This window comes from Thecamonas trahens, assembly GCF_000142905.1.
Source record: "Thecamonas trahens ATCC 50062 unplaced genomic scaffold supercont1.42, whole genome shotgun sequence".
Lineage (NCBI taxonomy): Eukaryota > Apusomonadida > Apusomonadidae > Thecamonas > Thecamonas trahens.
This window is the reverse complement of record NW_013657638.1, coordinates 49,011-68,572: the sequence shown is the minus strand read 5'-3', so window position 1 is coordinate 68,572 and position 19,562 is coordinate 49,011. Positions and strand designations below refer to the sequence as shown.

The following is a 19,562-nucleotide window of genomic DNA, read 5'->3' as shown; positions in this document are numbered from 1 at the left end:
TAACTGCAAAAGCACTTGACGGGGGGGGGGGAAGTGAGACAGGGGGTCAAGGGGGTTGGGGGAGGGGGGGGGGGGGGGGTGATGATGAGTCATGGTGCAGTATCAATGATGGCTTGGCAACCATTATTATCCTTGGTGGCAATCATTGATGACACCATTTCAACCATAATAGTTGATTGTTGACAATGGTTCGGTAACAACAATCCCACCACCTGACTTGCTCCCCTCCCCCCTCCCCACTCCCCCTCTCCTCCCCCAAGTCACGTCGCATGGCACGGGTGGAGCCGAGCTCGTATGCCTCAAGTAGCAGCAATGAGGTGTCTCCGCGTGAGCTGGTGGCCATCGACGAGGAGAGCGGCAAGTCGAGCTTGGTTGCCGGGGCAGAACACATGGCTGACGGCAACGCCGAGAGTTGGGCTGACGAATTGGACGAGAGTGTTCCGAGTCTACAGGCGTTGATGGCCATCGATGCCGAGTCAGGCAGGGTGGCGCTAGTGCAGGATCTGCTTACCTCGAGCTCGCCTGCAGAAGAGTGGCGTCGGCTGGGTCAGGCTATGGGCGCCGAGCGGGCCCGGCGTTCTCGATTCAGGTCACCGAGTCGGTGGCCTGGCTCTGGGGCTGGACAGCGGTCATGCTCTTTGCACCGATCCTGATCATTGCCGCGTGGCTGATGATCCCGACGCCTGTGCTGGAGACTGGCGCACCGTCGGAGCGAGCTGGCGCTACTGGCGAGTATTGGCTCTTTGGCGGAGCCATGCTCGCCATGCTGTACGCTGTGACCGGCGCGACTGCGACCGCGATTATGGGCCTGGCGGTACCAGCGATGCCCAAGGCGCTGGCGGGCGCCTGCATTGTGCTTGCTGCGGTGGTGGCGGCCGGCTTGAGCGCGCTGGTGCGGTCGATGATGACCACGCCACGGTTTGAGCGATGGATCCACGTCTCGCCGCTGGTGGTCATCGGCGTCGTTTCTCTCTTCCACGGGGTCTGGCTGCGTTTCAGCTGGTGGCCGCGCCGGGGCAAGGCTGCGTTTGTAGCAGCACGACTGCGGCCATGCCTGCTTGTGGAGCAGTGGTTCCGAGCCGTGATCATTGTCGCCGCTGCCATGATCGGGATGCCGATCTGGTCGATGACCTTTGTCTCGATCTTCCGCGAGCTGGGCACAAGCCAGACGTGGCAGATCGGGCTTGGTCTTGCGTACAACTTTACCTTTTATCCGCTCTACTGGCTTCTTGTGGGGCAAGCACGGCGGGTTGACGCCTTCTCGCGCGTCTTTGCTCCGCACTTTGGCTGGTCACGGCCGCGACAGATCCGGCCGCTGGCGGTGTGGGCGGCCACGCTCTTCCCGCTCCTCTTCTACCGGATTCTGTTTACGACGGTGACGTCGACGACTACGTTCCTCATCTTCCAGCTAGTCAATACAACCCAAGAGGTAGCGCTCTATCCGCTGCGGATGACGTCGCTGTACCTGCGGCTGCGGCTGCGGCTGCGCGAGTTGCTGCTCTCCTGGAACCGACCCGGAGTCGTCCTGCTCCGGTTCATCAATCGCGGCCTCTTTGTTCCCGCCGAGGTGTACAGGCACAAGACCGGCGTCGAGTACTTTTTCGTGGCGCAGGCGCAGCGGATGTCGCTCATCTCGTTCGGCTGCTTCCTCTTCCTCCTTCACAACACAGGCAACTCGGCGGCGTATCCGTACCAGCGCAACCAAGAGACCTACGACCGGCTTGTCACCTTTGTCTGGATCATGCTGGCCCTCGAGTGGTCAGGCTCGACTCTTGTCTGGGCCATCATGCGGTTCTCGTCCATGGCCCATGACTGTGTCCTCTCGGGCGCGCAATGGACCCTGCGCGGCTCGTCGATGACCACCGCCCTCCTCTACGCCGTCTTTGGCCTCCACAACGTTTACCTATTCCTCCACTCCAAGGACGTGGCCCGTCCTTGAGTGCAACAATACACCATACACGCCGACCAGCCAGTCATCATCGCATGGAGTTTTGCAACCCAGCCAGCCATCATCGTACAAAGCCTCGCAACCAAGCCAGCCATCATCGTACAAAGCCTCGCAACCAAGCCAGCCATCATCGTACAAAGCCTCGCAACCAAGCCAACCATCATCGTACAAAGCCTCGCAACCAAGCCAACCATCATCGTACAAAGCCTCGCAACCAAGCCAGCCATCATCGTCGTCCATGGCCCATGACTGTGTCCTCTCGGGCGCGCAATGGACCCTGCGCGGCTCGTCGATGACCACCGCCCTCCTCTACGCCGTCTTTGGCCTCCACAACGTTTACCTATTCCTCCACTCCAAGGACGTGGCCCGTCCTTGAGTGCAACAATACACCATACACGCCGACCAGCCAGTCATCATCGCATGGAGTTTTGCAACCCAGCCAGCCATCATCGTACAAAGCCTCGCATCCCAGCCAGCCATCATCGTACAAAGCCTCGCAACCAAGCCAGCCATCATCGTACAAAGCCTCGCAACCAAGCCAGCCATCATCGTACAAAGCCTCGCAACCAAGCCAGCCATCATCGTACAAAGCCTCGCAACCAAGCCAGCCATCATCGTACAAAGCCTCGCAACCAAGCCAGTCATCATCGTACAAAGCCTCACAACCAAGCCAGCCATCATCGTACAAAGCCTCGCAACCAAGCCAACCATCATCGTACAAAGCCTCGCAACCAAGCCAGCCATCATCGTACAAAGCCTCGCAACCAAGCCAGCCATCATCGTACAAAGCCTCGCAACCAAGCCAGTCATCATCGTACAAAGCCTCGCAACCAAGCCAGCCATCATCGTACAAAGCCTCGCAACCAAGCCAGCCATCATTGTACAAAGCCTCGCAACCAAGCCAGCCATCATCGTACAAAGCCTCGCAATCAAGCCAGCCATCATCGTACAAAGCCTCGCAACCAAGCCAGCCATCATCGTACAAAGCCTCGCAACCAAGCCAGCCATCATCGTACAAAGCCTCGCAACCAAGCCAACCATCATTGTACAAAGCTTCGCATGGCAACCAACCATTTCCCCCCATCTCACCACCATCACCATCCATCCACCTCCCCCACACCTCACTCACTACCACCTCCACACCAATCCCCCCCCCCCACACACACTCCCACCACCCCACACTCGTATCATGTCTGTGTTTGGTGGCGTCGACATGTTCGGCTCCGAGTCGGACGACGAAGGCTCGCTCCGGGCGCCCATGAAGGTGGCCGATGAGGCAGGCGCTTCGGCTGGTGCAGCTGCTGCCGGCGAGGACGAGAGCAAGGCCGGATCGCGGCCGGTGAAAAAGACCAAGCGGGCACACAAGCTGGACGCGACACTGGCGAAGAAGAGCAGCGTGGTGGCACCGGTCATTCCGGCCAAGAACAAAAAGACAAGCGCGGCGAGCGCGGGTGCAGCCGCAGCCGGCGAGGGCTCGATGGCGGTGACCGAGACAGTGGCAGCCGAGGCCGTCGTCGAGTCGCGGAAGAACATCAAGCACGAGGTGGTGACGCCCGACGACTACACACCGCCGGCGCCGCTGCCGGACGACTACGAGCGGGCGCGCAAGTATCCGTTCACGCTTGATCCGTTCCAGGCCAAGTCGACCGAGTGCATCGACAACGGCGAGTCAGTCCTTGTCGCCGCGCACACCTCTGCCGGTAAGACAGTTGTGGCCGAGTACGCCATCGCAGTCTCGCTTCGGTCCAACTCGCGCGTCATCTACACCTCGCCGATCAAGGCGCTGTCGAACCAGAAGTACCGCGAGCTGCTGGAGGACTTTGGCGACGTCGGGCTCATGACCGGCGACGTGACCATCAACCCGAGCGCGTCGTGCCTGGTGATGACGACCGAGATTCTGCGTTCGATGCTGTACCGCGGATCGGAGATCATGCGTGAGGTGGCGTGGGTCATCTTTGACGAGATCCACTACATGCGCGACGCGTCGCGTGGCGTGGTGTGGGAGGAGACCATCATCCTCCTTCCGGACTCTGTCCGGTTTGTCTTTCTCTCGGCTACCATTCCAACGCCCGCGAGTTTGCGTCGTGGATCTGCAAGCTGCACAAGCAGCCATGCCATGTGGTGTACACCGACTACCGGCCGACGCCGCTGCAGCACTACATCTTCCCTGCGGGTGGGTCGGGTCTGTACCTGGTTGTCGACGAGAAGGGCAACTTCCGCGAGTCGAACTTTAACAAGGCCGTCGCCTCTCTCAGGGCCGACACCAACGACTCGTACGCCGGCTCGGCCAAGGCGCGCGGCGTGAAGCGGAACCGCCGTGGGCCGGGCGCGTCGGACATCTTCAAGATTGTGCAGATGATCATGGACCGCGGCTACGACCCTGTCATTGTCTTCTCCTTCTCCAAGCGCGAGTGCGAGGGCTACGCATCGCAGATGTCCAAGCTCGACTTTAACTCGGAGGATGAGAAGGAGCTCGTCGACGCGGTCTATGCCAACGCCATTGACTCGCTCTCGGAGGAGGACCGCGCGCTCCCGCAGATCACTACTATGCTCCCGCTCCTCCGCCGTGGTATCGGCATCCATCACTCGGGTCTCTTGCCCATTCTCAAAGAAATCATCGAGATCCTGTTCCAGGAGGGCCTGCTCAAGGCGCTCTTTGCCACAGAGACCTTTTCCATCGGCCTCAACATGCCGGCCAAGACGGTGGTCTTCACCGCTGCCCGCAAGTTCGACGGCGTCTCTATGCGGTACGTCCGCTCCGGCGAGTACATTCAGATGTCCGGCCGCGCCGGGCGTCGCGGGCTCGACGACCGTGGTATCGTCATTCTCATGCTCGACGAGAAGCTCGAGACCGACACGACCAAGGAGATGATCAAGGGCGCGCCCGATGAGCTCAACTCAGCTTTCCACGTCTCGTACAACATGCTGCTCAACATGCTCCGTCTGGAGTTTGCCGATCCCGAGTTTATGCTTCTCGCCTCGTTCCACCAGTTCCAGAACGAAAAGTCGCTGCCGCAGCTCGAGGCCCAGCTTGAGGCACTGACGGCGGCCAAGGCTGCCCTTGTTGTTCCCGACGAGGCCAACCACGAGTCGTACTACAACCTGCGCAAGCAGATTACCAAGCTCCGCGCAGGACTCCGCGACATCATCAACGAGCCCAAGTACATTGTGCCGTTCCTCAAGCCTGGCCGCCTCGCCCGCGTCCGCGTCGACAGCGAGACCGACTTTGGCTGGGGCATCATCGTCTCGCACTACACCCGCAAGGCCTCATCCAAGGTCACCGACGACAAGGGCAGCCTTGCTGCCGGCGCCGTCACCTCGCATGTGGTCGACATGATTCTCGGCTGCGACGCCGGCGATGGCACCGCCCCGGCCTTTGCGCTCGCCCCGACGCCGCCGGCGCCGGGCTCCAAGCCGCACCCGCGCATCGTCCCGGTCCTTGTCTCGCTCCTCGACGGCGTCTCCTCGCTCCGGGTCCGTCTCCCAGACTCGCTCTCGTCCGATTCGGACATTGCCGCCACCTTTGGCAAGGTCGGCGAGGCACTCCGTCGCTTCGACGGTGCCATTCCGCTGCTGGACCCGATTGAGAACCTCAACATCAAGTCGAAGGACTTTGTCAAGAAGCTTAAGAAGCTCGAGTCGCTTGCGCTCCGCCTCCACTCACACCCGCTCCTCGCCGGTGCGAGCGCCTCGGGCGGCGGCGACGAGAGCACGGCGGCGACGCCGCTGCCGCCGTCCAAGCTCGTCCAGCTTGCGCTTGCGTCCGACCCGGGTCTCCCGGACTCGTTCCAGATCTTTGAGCAGCGCAAGCGGCTCGAGGAGCAGGCCGAGCTGGTGCGGGCCGGCATCCGCGAGTCGTCCCACCTTGCGCTCAAGGAGGACATGAAGAAGATGCAGCGGGTCCTCCGCCGGCTGGGCCACCTCTCGACCGACAACGTCATCGAGCTCAAGGGCCGGGTGGCGGTGGAGATCAACGCCGGTGACGAGCTTGTCCTCACCGAAATGATGTTCGACGGCCTGTTCTCCACCCTCACCCCCGCCGAGGTCGCCGGCATTCTCTCGTGCTTTGTCTTCCAGGGCAAGTCCAAGGAGCAGGTCAAGATCCAGCCGAACGTGACCAAGGTTCTCAACAAGATGAAGATCATCACCCGCCGCATCGGCCAGGTCAAGATTGACTGCAAGCTTGAAGTCGACCTCGAAGAGTACGTCGAGTCATTCCCGCCCCACGTCCTCCCGGCGGTCATGGCCTGGGCCGACGGTAAGTCGTTCGCCGAGGTCATGAAGCTCACCGACGTCTTTGAGGGCTCCATCATCCGTGCCATGCGCCGCCTCGATGAGCTCCTTCGCCAGCTCGGCGACGCCGCCAAGTCCATCGGTGACGCCGACCTCGAGACCAAGTTTGGCCAGGCCTCTGCCGCCATCAAGCGCGACATTGTCTTTGCCGCCTCGCTCTACCTGTAGCCCGTCAGCCCGACAGCCACCTGCGTCTCCCTCGCCTGCCAAGCAAACGCGCGACCGAAACTACGACCTTTTTTTTGCGCCGAGTCCTTCCACTCGGTGCCAGACAGCGACTCGGCGGGGGCGTCGTCACCCGACTCACACCGCCACCCCACACCCATCCCACCCATCCACACACGAAACATGTGCGGACGGACGTCGATGACCAAGACAGCAGACGCGCTTGAGCGGGCGACCGGGAGGCGGTGGCGGAGTCAGGCGGCAGCAGAGCGGTTGCGGCCGTCGGCGAACGTGGCGCCCGGCACACCGCTGCCTGTGGTGCAGGCCATGCGCGGCGAGGGCTCCGGCGAGGTCATCGACTCGGTGCTCACCACCATGCGGTGGGGCTTTGAGCGGCCCGAGTGGAGCTCGCCGGTCATCAACGTGCGCGCTGAGACCATGCTTGCCCGCCCGCTCTTTGCCAGCCCGCTGGTCTCGGGCCGATGCGTCGTCGCCGTCGAGGGCTTTTACGAGTGGGATGCGACCAAGAACCCGCACTACATCTCGCTCTCCGATCACGGCGTCATGTACATGGCTGCGCTCTACGAGGCCATACCCGGTCCGGACGGGGCGCTTTCCTACGCCGTCGCCGTTGTCACCGTCGCCGCAGCAGAAGACATCTCCTGGCTCCACGATCGCATGCCCGCCCTGCTCACCTCGGAACACGATCGCCAGTCGTGGCTCAACCCGGCTGTTCCACCAGAGACCGCCGCCTCGCTCTGCGCGCCAGTGGAGGGTCTCCGAACCCGCCCCGTCTCACGGGCCGTCAACTTTCTCCGCTTCAAGTCGGCCGCAGACTGCCACGCCCCGCCGGATCCGGCCGTCGTTTACTCGTCGGCCGGCAAGCAGAGAGTCAACGTGGTCACCGAGTACTTTGCGCAACGCGGAGCGCCCACTCGCGCCGCCCAGCGTCCTCGCGCCCATGCGGAGTCGTCGGCTTTGTCATCGCCATCATCATCGCAGCCTCGTCCGCCCCTGCGCTCGACCGACTCGAGCTCGCCTGGCAAGACAGCTGCGCGGGCTGCGCGCTCGGCGCGCGCCACCCAGGCGGTGGTCTCGGCCTGGTCGGCCTCGAGGTCGTCGCTCCTTCCATCGTTCCTTCCGCTTGCGCTTCAGGTCGGAACTCTTGTCCCGCCGTCGCAACGGCGGCTGGACGACCTTTGGACACCGTCGTCCGGCGAGGCCCGGTCGTCGGCGTCTGCCACGCTACCCACGCCCGACACGCCGCCGAGCCAGACTTGCTCGCCGGTTGTAGACCTTACTTGAAGCCACAGACTTGCCAGCGGAGGCGCGCGTGTGGCGATCGGACGACGACGCGTGGGACAGGCGGTGTGCCGGGCGGTCCAAGGTGGACACTAGCGCTCGCCACCACGACCCCGTCGACAACGCCAAAGACCAGGCCGGTCGCGACGTTGACGCCGAGGCCGACCGTGCTTCCTGGGCTGGCGATGACCGGCGTCGACCGCCGGTAGCCAAACCGGGCCTGCGAAGTCACGCTGCCGGCCTCGACCACCAGCGAGTCGTCCCAGGTCCACGTCACCCGTACGTCCTCGGTCGTCCAGGAGAGGCCCGCATGGGCATCGCCAGCGCTCCGCTCGGTCCCGTCTGCAACATCGCTCACCAGCGTGGCTTCGAGGTAGTAGGCATCAGCGAGCTCGGAAGCCTGCGGCATGGTGTCGACGGCTCGGATCGCGTCGGTCCGCGGTTGGAGACCAGGCTGGAGCCGGCTGCCAAGCGCTGCCGCAGGGATGGGCGGAGGGTAGGCAAAACCAGCAGCCGAATCGCCAAAGTTGAACCGGACGCCCTCACCCATCCGCAGCGAGACGGCCGGTGCGTACGGCCGGCGCAGCAGCGGCAGACGCTCAAACGCCTCTCCGAGGTACTCGCCGTTGAGCGAGAAGCCGGCCCAGCGCTCGTCGAGATCAAGGACGACGCCGACGATATCGCCGACGCGAGCCTGTCGCCCGTACGCTCCCGGCCGCGCACCGCCGAGCATGCGCGCGCCCCAGGTGCCGAACCCAAACGAGAGCTCGTTGACGTCCTGACCGATACCCTCGTCGATACCAAGCGTGGCTGACGTCGAGATCCAGCCGATGTGCACACTGGCTTCTGCAGACTCGTCGCCGGTCAGTAGCTCCACCTCGTAGTACCACCGGCCCGAAGTCACAGCCCGGCTTCCGCGGCATGTCTGCAGCGTCATCATTCCGGGATTAACCGCGGTCAGCCCGTCGGCGAAGACACACATCGATGCAGTCAGTGGTACGACGGTGTCGGGGCGGCTCCGCCGCGGGCTCTCGGCGCGGGCTGCGAGCGCCACAACCACAGCAGGCTCGACGACGGCCATGAGCGCGAGCCGGATGCTCCCGCCAATGTTTCCAAACCTCAGCGCACGAGTGACGGCGGCGACCGCGCCATGGACTTGGTCTGCATGAGCGACTCTGACACTCGGTGCGCCGACGCCGATCAGCCAGGTCAGAAGGCCGGCAGTGGTGTCGTGAGAAAGTCCAGACGCTGCGCGCTCGGCAAGGAGCGGGTCGTCAGCAACGTCGTGCCCGTCACGGATAGCTTCCGCCATGCCGAGGCAGACTGTGCAGAGCAGGGTTTGGACGTTGACTGCCAACAGCGACGAGTGGCCAAAAGCCCAGGAGGCCCGAACAAGCGCCCGCCGCATGTCACCGGTCTCGGCCGAGGTGCAGATGATGCGGCGGAGACGAGGAAAGAATGCGAGCGCGAGGAGCTGTGCGACGGCAAGCGAGTTGGCGCTGGCGACGGCGTCGTCGCTGCTGGACGGTTCGGTGAGGTTAGCAGCAAGCGACCGGGCTGTCGGCCCGATGACATGTGCGGCAAGCAAGGGGTGCGACTCGTTGTCGTTGCCGAGGCAGAGCCGCCCCAGTAGCTTGAGGCCCGCTGGCACGTTGAGGTTGCCGACCGCAAGGAGCAGCGCAGGGAGGTCTGCGGCGGTCATAGCGTCGGCGAGGCACTTCCACCTCGAGAGCACGTCAAGCACCAGGTAGCCATGGCTGAGAATGAGGCCGGAGCGTGACTTGTTCAGCGGAAGCAGGTCTTGAGGACTTGCCACCGTCCGGTGGGTGGCGCGAAGCAGATCGATGACGGCCGGGACCACGCCTGCCGACTCGACGGCGGCAACTGCGCGGGCGCCCGGAGCGCCCGCAAGCGGAGCAAGCAAGCCAGGAAGTAGCGCGAGGACAGCGTGCGGCGCCGCCCGTGGACTCCGCTCCGCAGCCTCGCCGCGGCGGAGAAGTGCAATGACAGCCGGGAGGAGTGATGACTCGAGCGCAGCCTGGGCAAAGAGCCGGCCCGAGGCTGTGCCAGAGGCCACAAACTCGAGCGCAGCCTCACGGGCCTCTGGCGTCGAGAACGGCTCGTCTGGATCCAGCACCCGGGCCAGCGCCTCCAGCAGCAGCGAGCAGTGGCCAAGACGGTCGGCAAAAGTAGCGGCCGCGTCGGTGGCATTGACGCTGCCTGACTCTTCGAGTGGAGGCGGGGCGTCACTCGAGGGCCCCGCGCGACCGGACGAACTGCGCGGAGTGAGGCGGAGTGGACGCCGCGGAAGACCGGCCGTCACTCGCCGCTCATTCAGCACGCTCGCGATGGCGCCGAGTACTTCATGAGCAACGTCGGTGGCCTCCGGATCAAAGACCTCGTCTGGGAGGGGCGAGAGCTCGATGAGCAGCGCCAGGGTCCACCGCACAAAGGCTTGGCCGCGGAGACCCTGGGGATTGGCAGACACATCCAGCAGTGGGAGGAGCAAGTCGAAGACCTGCCGCCCAAGATTGGCAGCAACGGCGGCGCGGTCGATGCGCGCAGCAGAAACAACGACTTTGAGCAGCTGGTCAATCATTTCTGACACGGTCGACGTAAATACTGGACGGAGTCGGTTGAGCATGGACGGAAGAAAGCCGGCCACGAGCTGCGCGCCATCAGCCGACGCACTGAGCTTGGCGAGGCACTGCAGCGCAGTTGCCGGCAACCTGCCCTGGTCATGGGATGCCGAAAGCGCAGTGTAGAGAGCAGCCATGACCACTTCCATGTCGTCGCCAAGTCGCCGTGCGGTTTCGTTCAAGCCGGCGACTGCGGCAAAGACAACCAGTACCAGCTGGTGGACCTGGTTGGTCGGGTCAAAGTCATCCATCTCTGGCACCAGCACATCCTCGACGAGCCGCAGCTGGACGAGACACTCGGCGCAATTCGGAACCGTCTGGATGAGGGTGCAGACAAGAACTATGACGTAGGCGTGGAGCGGGGCGTTGTGGACAAGTGCGTGCATGACAACGTCGAGGACCGCAAGGTCACTGCCGAGCATTTCGGTGATCTTGGGCAGCTTGGGCAGGTACGTGTGCAGCGCCTCAATGGCGCGCATGTACGAGCTCGGCTGGATGCAGTAGTAGACAAGAACTCGCATGGCAGCGATGCGGTCGTCAACAAGGTCCGAGAGTAGGAGCTCGTCAATTAGCGCCACGTCCTCGGGACCAAAGGTGGGCGCAGCGCCAGGATGGGCAGCACGTCCCGAGCTTCTTCCCCCGGCGCCATCTCCAGCGCCATCGCCGTCATCGCCGTCGGTCTCATCTTCAACGTCGAGTGCCTCACGCGTGCCGACGTCGTCACCGGGCGGCTCCTGCCCCCGGGCGTGATAGACCCAGTCCGGAAGGACAGGAGCCGGTGCAAGCCACGGCATGTCATCCGGCTCGCTACGGCGACGACGACGAGCACTTGAAGACATTCCCGAGCGAGACCGTCGCCCACGACCGCCCGACTCTCCACCCTGACTCCGGCCATTCCGCCGTCTTGTCAGCAGTGACGATGATGATGATGAGAATGACGATGCCGTGTCGCGTCCTCGGCTCCGGGCAAGGCGGGCATGCGGAGCGGTGGAGAACCAGTTGCGTAGAAAGAGGTCGGCAAAGGTGAGGTTGAGGACACTGACGGTAGTATAGAAGACCATCCGTGGTACAACTCTTCGCCACCCGCTCATCTGTTTGCGTGGTGCCACGTAGAGTGGGGTGGGAGGTGGGTGGGAGGGGAGGGGGGGGGGGGGGGGGCCAGGCGCCTGTGATCAGGGCTGGAAGGACACAAGGGCTGCCTGGGCCGGTGTATCGCAGGGGAGACTGATCGGCTGGATGATGGAGGTGATGACGGGGAGGGGGGGGGGGGGGGGGGGAGGTGTATGGTATACGTTGATACATGCTATGTGGTGTGTGGTTTGGACCAGTCTTTGTCATGATCAGAGCATGGCTTCCAGCATGGCTTCTAGCATGACGGCCACACTGTTTCCTGCCGGCGGACAGCTGCCAACTGGCCAGTGACCAAAGGCGAGGACGAGGAGAGCAAGAGCAACTCGACCGAGGCCACCTCCCCACTCCACCACCGAAGACACATCCAGTGGTCAGGGGGAGGGGCAAGAGGGGGGTGGAGGCAAGGCGTAGACAGGACAAGCGCGTACAGACGAGAGCTGGAGCCATGTCCAGACGGACAAGACAACGGAGCAGCAGCGACGAACAGTGCCCAGCCGAGGCGACTCTGACAACGACGACGGTGACCGCACCCGCACCCGCCGCTGTCACTGCTGGCACCAGTACCGGTGCTTCAGCAAGTGGACTGACTGCGACTGGTTCTGTGGGGAGCACTGTGGTGAGTGGAGGCGGCAGTGTTGGCGAGGTGGGAATGATGGCTGCAGCGGAATCGGGTGGTGGGATAACAGGTGGCGGAGGTGGTAGGCAAGATGCAGGGCGGTATGGCGATGGTGGAGGACACGGTGGACGGGCAAGTACGCGAAGGACGCAAGTTGCGCCGCTGTTTACAACCACGGCTGGTGCAGGAGGTGCGGGGAGTGTAGGGAGTGCCGCTGGCGGCGGACGATCAGGACGGCGGAGCGGAAAGGAGAGCCCTGACGACGGCACTGTTGCCTCGTCGTCGCGGCCGACCTCGTTCCGGTCGCTGACCATGGGGCGGAGCGGGTTCCCTGGTGCAGCGCTGCCAGACGTGCTGCCGTTTGATGCCGTCTACTCCAAGTACACCAACTACCACGCCGGCGCGCCGCCGCACGAGCCGGCGTCGTCGTACTCGGACGAGGACTTTGACGATCTCGCTCAGGTGATGTCTGAGGACTCGTCGTCTGACTTTGGCAGCAGCTTGATGCACCCGACGCAGCAGTCCGGTGATGACGTACCGTCGGTGATAGTGAGCGGCTGTGGGCCGTCGCTGCGCCGCCGTCGTGAGGCCTACGTCGACGAGGCACGGCCGGTACTGCAGGTGACGTACGTAACACCGCGCGTGGTGGCGCCGTTTGCGCTCTCGCGGCCGCCGCTGTCGTGGAAGGCATGGGCAACACTCCACGCGCTGCTCCTTGCGCTAGCTGTCGCTCTCGCCAGCAACATGGCGGTGAGCGGTGTGCTTGGGTATATCTACCGCGACGCGAGTTGTGACAAGCCGCTGGCGTGGTGGCTGCGCATCTACGCCTATGCCACTGGCGGCGCCTTTTTTGTCACCTGTAGCGTCATAGTCGGCCTCTCGATCGCCGACAAGCGTGGCTGGCTCCAGCTGCCGGCGACGAGGTCCGACGTCGGCATCGCGGCGCTCATGGGGGCTGTGTCGCTCGTGGCTGGGAGCTGGGGTGCTTACGTACTCATTGTTGTGCTTGCCACGTCGCACTGCAGCAACACAGCCGAACTGCTCTACACCACGACGCTCATCGGTTCTATTGTGGCCATCGCTGAGGCGCTCCTCGGCCTCGCTACTGCACTGTTCTGCGTGTGGAAGATGTGGCGGCCACTTGCCCTCACCCCCTACGTCCCGATCGGCGGACAGTCATGAGGTACAGACGAATAGCAGACGTTGTAAAGGCCGTTTGACTCCGGAGGCACACATACCACTGCCGATGGCCGGCACCAGCAAGAGTGGTGGGCGGCGGGGCGAATGGCCACTCGTCTTGGTCCATGTCGTCCGACTACAATTTCAGCTTTGTGGGCGCGAGCGTGGCCAAGGCTACCGACGAGGGCCAGGAGCCAAGCGAGAGCAAGGCCTCTGACGCGGTGACTCTCGAGGAAGTAACCAATGGAGAGAGCTCCGCCGAGCCTCTGTCTCTGCCACCAACGCCGAACGGGAAGCCGATGTCGAGGCCGGTGACCACCAGCCGAGTGCGGGTGCCGACTCGGAGGCTCTTCTGGCCGAGGGTTGTGGCAAGGACGGAAACGAAGACGGCTTGTGCGGAGAAGGCACCGAGGGAGAAGATGACATTCCTGCTGAAGCTTGTGGGTACGTGGTGGCCATGTACATCTGGTCTGTGTCTGCTCGTCATGGCCCCGGAAGCGCCTACTATGTCCCCCTCCCCCCCCACCTCCCCCCCCGTCGCCATTGTCCGACTTGATCCACTCGTTTGGAAGTCGCGAGTGGCGGGCGGTGGCGGGCAGAGCAAGGCGCACTCGGGGCCGAGACTGGCGCATGGGTGGAGATGCGGAATTGAGAACGGGTGTGGAGATGGAGCGATGGGAGATGGGCGTGGGCGAGGAGTTGGGTTGGTGGAGAATGGAGGGGATGAGTGTGTTCAACCCGTGTCTTAGACCCGCCTGTCGGATTTGTGGCTGTCGGACAAGCAGCACGGGGAGATCTTGCACCTCGCGGCGCCACGCTGTGCGGCAACGAGGTTGCAGAAGTAGTTGAGCTGTAGAAGGCCGGTTGTGAGGATATGTGTGTGAGCTTGGGTGGAAGGAGGAGGGACTGACGTGACTCTCTGCGTACAGATATTGCGGAATCCACAACCCGGACACGCTCGTCGAGTGCAACCGGTGCAACAAGTGGTTCTGCAACGGGCGGACGGGATCTGCATCGCATATTGTGTCCCACCTTGTTCGATCGCGGCATAAGGAGGTGACGCTGCATCCCAAGTCGTCGCTGGGCGCCAGTGTGCTGCAATGCTGCAGCTGCAAGTCGAGCAACGTGTTTACACTCGGGTGGCTGGTGGCGGTGGACGACGACGTGGTGATGCTGATGTGCCGGGCGTGCTCGCAGAATCCCGAGACAGAGCGCGACACCTCGTCGTGGTCGTCGATCATTGCCGACAAGGTGCTGGTTTCGTGGCTGGTGGGTACGCCGTCGCGGGACGAGTGGCTCCGGGCGCGGCGGCTGGCTACGCAGGACATCATCCGGCTGGAGGAGTACTGGCAGTCGCATCCGGAGGGCACACTGGCGGATCTGACGTCCGAGGCTGTGACCGGCGAGCTCGCGCCGGTCTCGCTGCGGTACCAGGACGCGTATGCGTACAAGGCCACGTTTTTGGCGCTCATTGCGATGGAGGCTGACCACGACCGCAAGCTCAAGGAGTCGCAGTCTGAGATTGTGCAGGCGCGGTTCGAGTTTGGGCTCAACAAGAAGCGGGTGGCGGTCTTCACGCTCGCCACGTCGGAGCTCGAGGTGCGGGTGGTGCCGGGCGACGAGCTCAAGCTCTCGACAGTGGGCGGTGAGTGGAACGACAAGGGCACGGTGGTCCGGCTCTCGTCCGCGGAGGAGGTTGTGCTTGAGCTGGCGTCGGCCAAGTCACCGCCGGCGGGCGAGACTAGGTTCAAGCTCGAGTTTATCTTCAAGTCGACGCCGTTCATGAGGATGAAGACGGCGCTGAGTGCGTTTGCCACCGACGAGGCGTCTGTGGCGGGCGTCATCTACCACCGGCTCCTTGGGCACGATGTGAAGACGATGGCGCTTGCGGCAGTGCTGCCAGACGACCTCTCTGCGCCGGGCCTCCCGCCGCTCAACGAGTCGCAGGTTGCGGCGGTGCGGTCTGCACTGACGGCGCCGCTCTCACTCATCCAAGGCCCGCCCGGGACCGGCAAGACTGTGACGTCGGCGACGCTTGTGTACCACCTTGTGCGCTCGGCGCCATCGAGCGGGCACGACCAGGTTCTTGTGACGGCGCCATCGAACGTGGCGGTGGACCAGCTGGCGGAGAAGATCCACGCGACCGGCCTGCGTGTGGTGCGGCTGACGGCGTTCTCGCGCGAGTCTGTGGACACGCCAGTCGACTTTCTCACGCTCCACTACCAGGTCAACCACCTTCAGACGCCGAACAAGTCGCAGCTGGCCAAGCTTGCGGCACTCAAGGAGCGAGTCGGGTCGCTTTCGCAGGGCGACGAGAAGAAGCTGCGGTCGCTGACGTTGGCTGCCGAGCGCGAGGTTCTTGACGCCGCTGACGTCATCTGCTGCACCTGCATCGGCGCTGGTGACCCGCGGCTCATGCGGCGGCGGTTCCAGCGAGTGCTCATCGATGAGGTCTCGCAGGCGACCGAGCCCGAGTGCCTGGTCCCGATTGTCAAGGGCGCGCGGCAGGTCATTCTTGTGGGCGACCAGCACCAGCTAGGCCCGGTCATCAAGTCTGCGCCAGCGTCGAATGCCGGGCTCTCGGTCTCGCTCTTCCAGCGGCTGGTGTGTCTCGGCCATCGGCCGGTGCGGCTGCAGACGCAGTACCGGATGCATCCGTCGATCTCGGCCTTTCCGTCGAACACCTTTTACGAGGGCACGCTTCTCAACTCGTACCAACCGGCCGAGAACGCGCTGGCGTCTGCGGCCGAGTTCCCGTGGGTCGATGCCAAGCGGCCGACGTTCTTCCTCCACACCGCGTCGCGCGAGGAGCTCTCGGCCTCGGGCTCGTCGTACCTCAATACGACCGAGGCGCAGGCTGTAGAGGAGATTGTGACCTCGCTGTTCCGGACGGGCGTCTCGCCAGGGCAAGTCGGCGTCATCACGGCGTACGCCGGGCAGCGGGCGTACCTGCTCTCGTACCTGCAGCGGAATGGCGAGCTCCGGCCGGAGCTGTACGCCGATGTCGAGGTTGCGTCTGTCGACGAGTTCCAGGGCCGCGAGAAGGACTACATTGTGCTCTCGTGCGTGCGGTCAAACCAGTACCAGGGCATCGGGTTCCTCTCGAACCCGCGGCGGCTGAACGTGGCGCTGACGCGGGCAAAGCACGGGCTCATCATTGTCGGCAATGCCAAGACGCTCGCGCGCGACCAGCTCTGGCACGACCTCATCTCACACTACAAGGACAACGAGCTCCTTGTCGAGGGCGCGCTGTACAATCTGCGGCTGGCGTCGTTCCGACTCCCGCGCCCACGCAAGGCCAAGCGCTCGACGGCGTTCACCTTTGACACGGCCTCGGCCGAGGCCGGGAGCGAGAGTGAGGAGCGGAGCGTCCGCGGCGCCGACGGCAGCACGCCCAGGCCGGGCCAGGCGACGCAGCACTCGTCTGCGACGGCGGTGTTCTCGGCACTGCTCGCGCCGACCGACTTTGCGTCGTCGGGCAGCGGGCAGAGCGGGAGCGGAGTCTCGGCTCCGCCGCCATCGCTCTTCCCCGAGCTTGCGGCGCCGGCGCGGGCAGCAGAGCTTCCGGGCGCGGGCGTGTCGCTCGGGCCCAATGTTGGAGCAAGCGGGCCGTTTGGCAGCGGTGTCTTTGCGCCGCCGCCGGGCACGCCTTGGGCCAGCTCGGACGGAGCGGGGCTCTCGCCGTACGCCAACAGTGGACCGAGTCTCCACTACTACAACAACCCGTACATTTCGACGGGAATGGGCGAGTACGGCGGCGGCGGCGGCGGCTCTGCGTTTGCGGTGTCGAACCCGTACATGGCGGCGTTTGACCCGCTGGGATCGAACGGGGGGGCGTCGCCGGCAGCGGCGGCGCACCAGGCGCAAATGCAGGCGATGCAGATGCAGGCGATGCAGATGCAGGCGCAGCAGCGGCAGCAGTATCTGCTTGCGCAGCAGGCGCAGGCGGCGGCGGCGGCCGGCGGCGGCGTGCAGGGCCCGTGACGAGGTGTGTGTTACTGGTGAGGCGGGCCGTGCGGCGGCGGAGCGCCCGCGCCTGGAGGAAAGTACGACGGGTACGGCTGGTGGCTCGGGTGCTGCGGGTGGTACGCGCCCGGGTACGGCTGGGGCGCCTGCGTCGGCGGTGGTGACGGATGCGGCGGGGCGTAGTACGCGCCGGCCTGGGCCTGGGCCTGGGCCTGGGCCATCATCAGCTGGTACTGGGCCGGGTTCATCTCGCCCGAGCCCTGCGAGCGGAAGGAGCCCTCGCCCGGCGCGCCGGGCCACTTGGGGTCAACGCCTGCCGGTGGCGGGTAGGCCTGGCTGGCGAGCGCGTCGCCGTAGAGGTGGCCTATGGGCGCCGCAAGCGGGGCGGGGTGGCCCATCTGCGGCATGTAGCCTGGCATGCCCATGGGACGCGGGTTTTGGGCCGGTGGCGGTGGCTTGGGCTTGGGCGTCCATGCCGGCGCCGACGGATTGAGCGTAAACTCCTTTGCGTTTGGGTTGAGCTTGGACTTGATCTTAGGCTTGGGGCTTGCTTTGGGCTCGGCCTTGGCCTCGGCCTTGGGCTTGGTCTTGGGCTCAGCCTTGGGCTCAGCCTCGGGCTCAGCCTTGGGCTTGGTTGCGGCGGAAGCTGCAGCGGCGGCGTAGGACGGGCCACGGCGAGCGGGTGGGACGTAGGCGCCGCCAGAGTGCGGGAGCGGTGGGTCGGTCTGGCTGGCATGCTTGCCCTTGCTCTTGGGCTTGGCGTTGGCGTTGGCGTTGGCGTTGGCGTTGGCGTTGGCGTTGGCATGGGGGCTGGACTTGGGGTTACCCTTGCCCTTTCCCTTGGCCTTGCCCTTGGACTTGCCCTTGCCCTTTGGGGTGTCACGAATGACAGCCGAAAAGCGGTCTTCTTCGTCGACAGCATCGTCGCCGGCAAACTCGTACGATTCAGACTTGTCGGTCTTGTAGTACTTGCGGTGCTCCTCGCGGACGGCGCGGATGCGTGCATCCGAGGTGTCGAGCTTTGTTGTGTACTTTTCCTCTGAAAAGTCGGTCTTGACGCCAAACTTGGCCTCGTTGACCTTAAACTGATCCCACCCCAAGGCGAGTCATTATAGCCTCGGCCTTGGGCTTGGTCTTGGGCTCAGCCTTGGGCTCAGCCTCGGGCTCAGCCTTGGGCTTGGTTGCGGCGGAAGCTGCAGCGGCGGCGTAGGACGGGCCACGGCGAGCGGGTGGGACGTAGGCGCCGCCAGAGTGCGGGAGCGGTGGGTCGGTCTGGCTGGCACGCTTGCCCTTGCTCTTGGGCTTGGAGTTGGCGTTGGCGTTGGCGTTGGCGTTGGCGTTGGCGTTGGCGTTGGCATGGGGGCTGGACTTGGGGTTACCCTTGCCCTTTCCCTTGGCCTTGCCCTTGGACTTGCCCTTGCCCTTTGGGGTGTCACGAATGACAGCCGAAAAGCGGTCTTCTTCGTCGACAGCATCGTCGCCGGCAAACTCGTACGATTCAGACTTGTCGGTCTTGTAGTACTTGCGGTGCTCCTCGCGGACGGCGCGGATGCGTGCATCCGAGGTGTCGAGCTTTGTTGTGTACTTTTCCTCTGAAAAGTCGGTCTTGACGCCAAACTTGGCCTCGTTGACCTTAAACTGATCCCACTTTGTCGACCCGCTGTGGTCGTCGAGCGAGAGAAGGGCCGAGTCGGTCTCGTCGCCGCCAGCCACGTCCCACTTGACGAGCTCGCGCTCGCCGCCTGCGCGGCCGGCCTTGCCCGCGATAGCGCCATCGGTAGAAAAGACGTCACGGGCATAGGTGCCCGAGCCCGGGATGTCCTCCAGGAACTGGGCGTCGTCGGCCACGATCGAGAGCACGTCCTGCGGGCGGAAGAGGACCATGCGGAGCGGCCGGGCCGAGGCATCGACCGGCTCCTTGCGGGCCATGCGGAGAACGATGCCGAGGCCGCCGCCAGCCGACGCGCCCGCCGCCGCCGTAGCAGCGCCATCTGCAGCAGCTACACGACTCGATCCGTCCATAGGCTCGGCAGCATGCAGCCTTCCCACATACGTGCTCCCAGTGGTGACGGTGATCCGGACGGTCTGTCCCACAAGGTTCAGCAGGACGTACGCCAGGCGCGACGCCGGTGTGCCCAGTCCCGGTCTGGTAAAGGTGGTGAGTGCGGGAGGAGGAGATACGGGGTTGGGGGGTAGCGGTGGGATGTGCGTACTGGACAGGCATGGGGTGGGGAGAGGGGTGGTGCTATGAGGGGTGGGGGGGGGGGGGGGGGGGGGGGGGGTGGACCGGGAGGCGACGTTGGTGGGTTGCACAAGTAGAGTC

General features: G+C 64.3%; 7 protein-coding genes across 7 annotated transcripts; 5 read left to right on the top strand and 2 right to left on the bottom strand.

The window, feature by feature from the left end:
• Positions 1-259: 259 nt before the first annotated feature.
• Positions 260-1,968, top strand: AMSG_08469 (uncharacterized protein). Its single transcript, XM_013899711.1, has one exon. It carries the CDS (start codon positions 632-634, stop codon positions 1,937-1,939), a length of 1,308 nt encoding a protein of 435 aa, XP_013755165.1. The 5' UTR covers positions 260-631; the 3' UTR covers positions 1,940-1,968.
• A 1,255-nt stretch (positions 1,969-3,223) lies between these two features.
• Positions 3,224-6,475, top strand: AMSG_08468 (uncharacterized protein). The gene has a single exon (XM_013899710.1). The coding sequence runs from the start codon at positions 4,304-4,306 to the stop codon at positions 6,407-6,409; it is 2,106 nt and encodes a 701-aa protein (XP_013755164.1). The 5' UTR covers positions 3,224-4,303; the 3' UTR covers positions 6,410-6,475.
• A 114-nt stretch (positions 6,476-6,589) lies between these two features.
• AMSG_08467 (UPF0361 protein yoqW) lies at positions 6,590-7,711 on the top strand (the record flags this gene model as incomplete). Its single annotated transcript, XM_013899709.1, has 1 exon — positions 6,590-7,711. The coding sequence occupies one exon, from the start codon at positions 6,590-6,592 to the stop codon at positions 7,709-7,711; it is 1,122 nt and encodes a 373-aa protein (XP_013755163.1).
• An 89-nt stretch (positions 7,712-7,800) lies between these two features.
• Positions 7,801-11,141, bottom strand: AMSG_08466 (uncharacterized protein; the record flags this gene model as incomplete). Its single annotated transcript, XM_013899708.1, has 2 exons — positions 7,801-7,882; positions 7,909-11,141. The coding sequence occupies 2 exons, from the start codon at positions 11,139-11,141 to the stop codon at positions 7,801-7,803; spliced, it is 3,315 nt and encodes a 1,104-aa protein (XP_013755162.1).
• Positions 11,142-12,185: 1,044 nt separating this feature from the next.
• On the top strand, positions 12,186-13,320 carry AMSG_08465 (uncharacterized protein; the record flags this gene model as incomplete). The annotated part of the gene is made up of 2 exons (XM_013899707.1): positions 12,186-12,230; positions 12,344-13,320. The coding sequence occupies 2 exons, from the start codon at positions 12,186-12,188 to the stop codon at positions 13,274-13,276; spliced, it is 978 nt and encodes a 325-aa protein (XP_013755161.1). The 3' UTR covers positions 13,277-13,320.
• Positions 13,321-13,398: 78 nt separating this feature from the next.
• AMSG_08464 (DNA-binding protein SMUBP-2) lies at positions 13,399-17,771 on the top strand (the record flags this gene model as incomplete). The annotated part of the gene is made up of 3 exons (XM_013899706.1): positions 13,399-13,494; positions 13,596-13,717; positions 14,203-17,771. 3 exons carry the CDS (start codon positions 13,399-13,401, stop codon positions 17,255-17,257), a joined length of 3,273 nt encoding a protein of 1,090 aa, XP_013755160.1. The 3' UTR covers positions 17,258-17,771.
• On the bottom strand, positions 17,269-19,463 carry AMSG_08463 (uncharacterized protein; the record flags this gene model as incomplete). The annotated part of the gene is made up of 3 exons (XM_013899705.1): positions 17,269-18,303; positions 18,335-19,385; positions 19,453-19,463. The coding sequence occupies 3 exons, from the start codon at positions 19,461-19,463 to the stop codon at positions 17,269-17,271; spliced, it is 2,097 nt and encodes a 698-aa protein (XP_013755159.1).
• Between the last annotated feature and the right edge of the window lie 99 nt (positions 19,464-19,562).